The 7,178-nt window shown below is 32.5% G+C and overlaps 1 protein-coding gene across 1 annotated transcript; it reads left to right on the forward strand.

Annotated features, from left to right (window-relative positions):
- The first annotated feature begins 3,268 nt into the window (after window positions 1–3,268).
- LOC125217669 (phospholipase A(1) DAD1, chloroplastic-like) lies at window positions 3,269–4,541 on the forward strand. The gene has a single exon (XM_048119188.1). The coding sequence runs from the start codon at window positions 3,284–3,286 to the stop codon at window positions 4,283–4,285; it is 1,002 nt and encodes a 333-aa protein (XP_047975145.1). The 5' UTR covers window positions 3,269–3,283; the 3' UTR covers window positions 4,286–4,541.
- The last annotated feature ends 2,637 nt before the right edge of the window (window positions 4,542–7,178 follow it).

Raw genomic sequence — 7,178 nt, forward strand, 5'->3', positions numbered from 1 at the left:
TTTTTTATCTAATCTATCTATAAATATAGTATGCACTTTTTAAATATAGAAATATAATTTTTCTATTTTTTTCCTCTTTTACTTTATTCTATCTACTTACTCACAAAACAATACTGCATTAAATCTCGTGCTGAAATATTTTACTTAGAGTGGCATGGAAGAGAGCATTTAAAATGAGATAGATATATATCATGGTTGCATTGTTGGTGTTGTGATGAAAAAAAAATTAAAATTGCTTGTATACATTACTTTTATTTTCGTGGTGACTATTGATTATAGTACTTAAGTACTTTAAAATGAGATAAATATATATCATGGTTGCATTGTTGGTGTTGTGACGATTTTTTTTTTTAAAATTACTAGTATACAGTACTTTTATTTTCGTGGTAACTATTGATATATGGTACTTAAGTATTTAAAATGAGACACATATATATCATGGTTGCACTGTTGGTGTTGTGACGAAAAAAAAATTAAAATTACTACTAGTATACAATACTTTTGTTTTCGTGGTGACTATTGATTTATAGTACTTAAGTATTTAAAATGAGATAGATATATATCATGATTGCATTGTTGGTGTTGTGACAGGATTTTTTTTTTTAAAATTACTATTATACAATACTTTTATTTTCGTGGTGGCTATTAATTTATAGTGCTCAAGTAATTTTGAGTTCTGTCTCGTTAATGCAGGTACATTATTTTTAAAAAAATATTTAAAGTACTTTTATTTTCGTGGTGACTATTAATTAATATATAGTACTTAAGTATTCTGAGTTACTATTAGTATATACTCCGTCCGTTCCATAGTAATAGAAACGTTTCGTTTTGAGCTCTCGTTTTGAAAAAATGATAATAAATAATTAAAATGGAGAGAGAGTAAAGTAAGAGAGAGAATAATGTAGTAAAAAGTCTTATCTACAATATTCTCTTTCTTACTTTACTATTCTCCACTTTAACTATTTATTATTATTTTTTCAAAATGAATGCTCAAAGCGAAACGCATCTATTACTGTGGAACGGAGGGAGTAGTACTTAGGTAATTTTGAGTTCCGCCTCGTTAATGCACGTACATTATTTTTAAAGAAATATTTAATGAATTAATATCATGATACGGCCCCATGATAAAGCAAAGATTAATTCGAGCCACACATTTGAAATCCTGCGCATGTTAGTGTCGCACTCAACCGTACTATACTTTGGGTTAGCATGTCAATTGATATACTATATCCAATTAAGTACTCCCACCGTTTATAGAAATTTTGGGAATAATACTCTATATTTTTTAGTTGAAACTAAAGATTAAAAAAAATAGTTTAAATAATCATTCATTAGTGGCTAATGAGATTAATGTAAATAGTAGTAGTAAACAAATACTACCTTTGTCCCTGAAAATTTGATACAGTTTACCATTTCGGTCCGTCCCTGAAAATTTGATACACTTCACTTTTACCATTTTTGGTAGTGGACCACATACTCCACTAACTCATTCCTACTCACATTTTATTATAAAACTAATACTTTAAAAGTAGGACCCACATCCCACCAACTTTTTCAACTCACTTTCTATTACATTTCTTAAAACTCGTGTCGGGTCAAAGTGTAGCAAATTTCGGGGGACGGAGGTAGTATGTGGTAAAAAAAAGTTTAAAACTGAAAAGTGAATTAATTTTGCTAGATGAACTAAAATGACAAAAATGACTACATACTTGTTTTTTTAGAGATGGAGTGAATATTTACTCCCTCCGTTCCATAGTAGTGGAGTTATTTTTTCATTCTGGTACGTTTTATAGTAATGAAGTCATTTCCCTTTTAGTAGAAGTAACACATTTCTTATCACTTACTTTACCATCTCTTACTTTATTTTCTCTTCATCTCTCTATCTTTTTCATTTCTTACTTTATTCTTCATTTACTTAATTCACTTAACACAATTTTTCTTAAATTGCATGTCGAAAAAAAAACGCATTCATTAATGTAGAACGGAGGAAGTATAAGAAAACTGAGAAAATAATAATATAGATCGGATGGATTAACATTGCCATTAAGCATGGAGGCAAAAGACAAATTGCATAATACAGGGCTTGGATCTCCTGCTGCTGTGCATCAAAACGCAACATTTAAGTCATGAAACGCAACAATCATATCTTTCTATTTTTCTTCAGAGGAACAGCATAATGTGATGTGCAATTAAGCACAACAAAGGATCTTGATCCCATAAAACATGACTGCTAACTAACACTTTTTTTTTCCAAAGAACACAATTAATGCATGACCTATAGAAAAGCTATGAATCTGAATAGACATATTAGAAATACCTAGGGATGTTTAAACGACCAAGGTTTCTCCTATAGACCACATATTTCTCTCATCTCCCCTTTACATATTAAAAACAGTTTTTAATGCAATTAAAAAAGTTAATTTGTATTTTTAAATAAACCACTAACACTTTTTTAAAAATTTCTTATTGTTGGTATGGAAGCGTCTTAAAAAACGTAAAAGATTAAATTAATTTGTCACTAATTTAGAAACGCTTTCTTTTGTGTCTAATTATTATTTTTCAAAATTTTCCAAGTAACTACATCTCGATTTTTATGTCCTTTAAAAATAAGTTTTTTTTTAGTGATAGGCTGTGTATATATATTATTCTACACTGTAAACAAGATATATACTCCAGATTACAAATAATTTGTACTCCTATTTATCACATAATTAAAACTCCTGTAATATAACTTGATTATGTTAAACACATACTGTGGAATAGACCATTAACTTTATTTTCCTAAACCCTAAGTATTTATTAAAATATTTGTGGTTAGAAATTACTAGCATAACGAGATCAGCTAGATACTTAATTTGTAGTCCCCACATAAATATGTTTCATGCAAATGCAACTATGGAATAATATCTTCCCCAAGTCCATATCCATAGCACCGTCCGAATCCCAACCCCTCCACCCCACCACAAACCCCAAACACCCTCAATATCTACTATAAATTCAGTATTCAAATAACAACGAAATTTAATAGTAGCATCGAATAAAAAACATAAAATTATACTCCTATATGTAACACACTACCCATTTATTACAAACAATGAAGTTCGCCACCGGAATCCTAAAGCCAAGCCACATGTTCTCGGCGGCTTCAAGCCACCGCGCCACCACATTGCAGCGGCCGGAGAGAACTAACACCGTCTCCACCTCCAGTTTAAGCATGGTAAACAAGCTATTACCCACAGCCGATTCCGGCCAGAGCCACGTCGCGCGGCTCCGCGACAAGTGGATGGAGTTCCAAGGGATCAAGAACTGGGAGGGGCTGCTCGATCCCCTCGACGACGATCTCCGCAACGAGATCCTCCGCTACGGCGAGTTCGTCGAAGCAGCGTACCGCTGCTTCGACTTCGACGTCACATCATCCACTTATGCCACGTGTGTAAATCCCAAAACCTCAATATTAGTCAATAAAAAAGGGTATACAGTGAAAAGGAACCTATATGCCACGTGCGGGATCCAGCTGCCTGAGTGGACAGATAGGCTACCAGCCTGGGTGTCCATTCAGTCCAGCTGGATCGGGTACGTGGCAGTCTGCGATGACGCAGACGAGATCGCCCGCCTGGGAAGGCGCGACGTGGTCATTGCGTACCGCGGGACCGCCACGTGTATGGAGTGGCTTGAGAATTTACGCGCCACACTGGCGTGCCTGCCAGTCGACATGGCTCCGGACACCTGTGAGTCAATGGTGCAGACAGGTTTCCTGAGCCTGTACACGTCTGGCAGCCAGGGTAACCCGAGCTTGCAACAGGTGGTCCGGGAGGAGATTAGTGAAATCCTCCGGGAATACGGCGGAGAGCGGCTGAGCATAACGGTGACGGGGCACAGCCTGGGGGCGGCGCTGGCGACGCTGACAGCGCACGACATAAACGTGACGTTTGAACGCGCGCCTCTGGTGACGGTGGTGTCGTTCGGGGGGCCGAGAGTGGGGAATGGGAGCTTCCGGAGGCAGCTGGAGAAGAGGGGGACGAAGGTGCTGAGGATCGTCAACTCCGACGATCCGATAACTAAAATGCCGGGATTCGTGCTGCAGAAACACGGACAAGACAAGCAGTGGGCGTATGCGGAGATAGGGAAGGAGCTGAGGCTGAGCAGCAAGGGTTGCCCGCATCTCAGCAACAGGGGGGTTGCCACGTGTCACGATCTCAAGACGTATTTGCATTTGGTTGACAACTTTGTGAGCTCAAATTGCCCTCTCAGAGCAACACTTCTCAATCTCAACGGATTTAATTAATTTTTAGGGTTTTTTACAATGCTGTAAATTAATATGCTGCCGAGCCATCTGTTTTATTCATTGATGAGGCTCACTATTGCATTGTCATAATAGAATATAAGCTGTGACATTAAAATGTAACAAAATAGTCAAATATAATATTCATGGTCCAGGATTTATAAACTAGTACCAATATACATATAGATATATTCATATATGGATTGACACATAAATGGACGAATGTCTCACAAATACGCAACAAATGAGTTTGTATAAATATAGGCATATATGAGGGGTTTTGACCATTTTTCGAAGATACAAATTCGAGCTTTCCATAATTCAATACAATTTATTAATGTGTGATGTCAAGTTGGATATTGTCGTTAATTTGAACGAAAAGTTGAATGGGACCCGAATCCCGATCTGACTTGATGTTCAATTAGGCCGGTGAATATAATGATTTTCGAAAGTTTCCTTAGTTTGTAAAATAATTTCTTTAGCACGCGTTATGCAAAACAAAGCAGAATATAAATATACATTTTAAATTTAATAGTATTTCTTTTAATAAACACTCCATACCCAAATAGTGCAAACATCAATATTTCAATTAGAGCGCAGAGAATTTAATGTATCTATATTTGAATTTTATACTTCAAACATGATTAATTGATCGTTTGATTTTAACTAAATCATTCTACAAGACTACAAGTGAACGAATGGAACAGTATATTGTTTCTTTATAAATGCCACTTGCATTATATTGGTATTGCTCGCTTGCGGCGGACATATTATAAAATACAAACTGTCGTGTTCAGGAGTACGATAAATTGTTTGAATAAGTCAATTTTTTTTAATAGTCCAGTGTAAAATATTTATAATTTCATATACACGTTTTTCATGTATTATTCCTATTGTTAAGAGTTGATTACTTCAAAGTAGGGTGCGTAGTTTTCTGTAGAATTTATTGTCACTTAATTAACTAGAAAAAGATTTAATTATTAGAGTTGATAAATTCACGAGCAAGACTATTATTTTTTTTAAAAAAAAATAATTAAAATTAATTATGATAAACTTTACTTTGTAATAAATTTTTAAATAATTAATTTAGGGGTGAGACATAGATAGTAAATGAGACATAAAAAAGAAGATAGTACTAAATCTGATTCGATGGAAACTGGATTAAGATTGAGTGGTGCATTTTTGACGTCCCACTACTCTATTTACCACTTAATTATGCATGAGATCATTTGTTCCAACTTCCAACTTTGGCGTCTCTTACTAAACTAATATTTTTTAGATTTTGCTCTAAAAAACCGTTAACTTTCTCCAATTTGTTATTTTTCATAAACTATAAAAAGGGTAAGAAAAACCATGAACTTTGGGATTGATTGTTTTTCCAGTGACAGGTCGGTCAGAAGCATATCCGGCTGGATTACGTGACATTTTTAATGTTAATCTTCAGGTGGTGTATGATGTGTAAAACCCTAGTGTTAAAAATTAAAATTAAAACATTTAAAAAATAAAAATAGTAGTACTATATCAGACATTTAAAATAAAAATACTACTATATCTTTTTGATAGTTTATGGGAAATAACATATTTTTGGGAAATTTAAAGTTTTTATGGACCAAATATTATTTTAGTTTCATTATTTTTTCTTTTACTTAAGTTAGTTATATTTGAGCATGATTGAATATCATTAACTAAGACTCAATAAACTAAATAGTGTTTATAATTGTTTTTATATGAGTATTTAATTTAAATTTTGGGTATATATATTTTAAAATTAAATTTTCTAGTGACATATTAGTATATTGAAGTTTAGGGCTCAGTATATCATAAAATATTGAAATTAGTGTTTGTTTAGCAATATTTAAACTAATAATTACCCTAAAATTCCGGAACATATTTTTTAGTGTTTGGGTTTTATAGTATTTTAATACACAATTATTATAAAATAATGAAATTAATGGGACACTGTTGATCTAATCCCTAAAAGTTTTATCGACTACGTTCTTATGCACAATGATCAAACCTGAGGTAAAATTATACAAGCATCCATATAGTTTAATCTACATTAATAATGTTTTTGTTCTTTTATATATTTAAATTAATTCCAATATTTTAAAAATTATTCATATTATTGATTTTGCAAATTATATAAAATTAAAATATAATTAATTCTATTTAGATTTTTAAAATGATAGACAAAATAGATAATTTATGCTTAGATTTATATAATTTATAATTGATGATGTTATTAATAATTTTAAGTAATTAAAATCAAAATAATTATAATAAAACGAATAATGCTCATATAAGACACTACTAGTACATAACAACGATACATGAAGGTTGGGTTGGCAATAGGTGTTGTCATAAAATTTCATTAATCATCTTAAGATTCTTGACAATCTATATTAACTTCACTTGCGACCCACAACAACTTAATCTCTACCACAAATTCACAATCCTTCTCATTTCTATTAATTGTTAATTTTTGGATTGAGTAACAATTAATGTTTCAACAATCTTAGCTTGTTAATATGTTGATTGAGACCTCTCTATTTCGTTTAGGGATACCAACGCTGCAAATATTTTTCAGATTTACAAAATTCATAAATTTCTAATTTATTGTCACATAGTATTTCCGTTCAACAAGGAATCAAATTTGTCATTTTCGTTTTCATTACAATCTTTATATTTATTTTTTAATTGTGGAATATTATATGCGAAATATACTTCTCCAAAGTTTTTCAATTTTTATCCTCAAAAATTTTGTTTTCTAGATTTATGAGTAGGCAGTAGCAATAGGGTGATGTATCTACGTTTTTTAGTTTTCAGATTAATGTACTCCATAATGCAACGGAGACAAGGACGGTGAATTTATGTTCATCATATAAAAAACACATTA

The sequence above is a fragment of the Salvia hispanica genome, chromosome 4 (assembly GCF_023119035.1).
Source record: "Salvia hispanica cultivar TCC Black 2014 chromosome 4, UniMelb_Shisp_WGS_1.0, whole genome shotgun sequence".
In the NCBI taxonomy this organism is placed as follows: Eukaryota; Viridiplantae; Streptophyta; class Magnoliopsida; order Lamiales; family Lamiaceae; genus Salvia; species Salvia hispanica.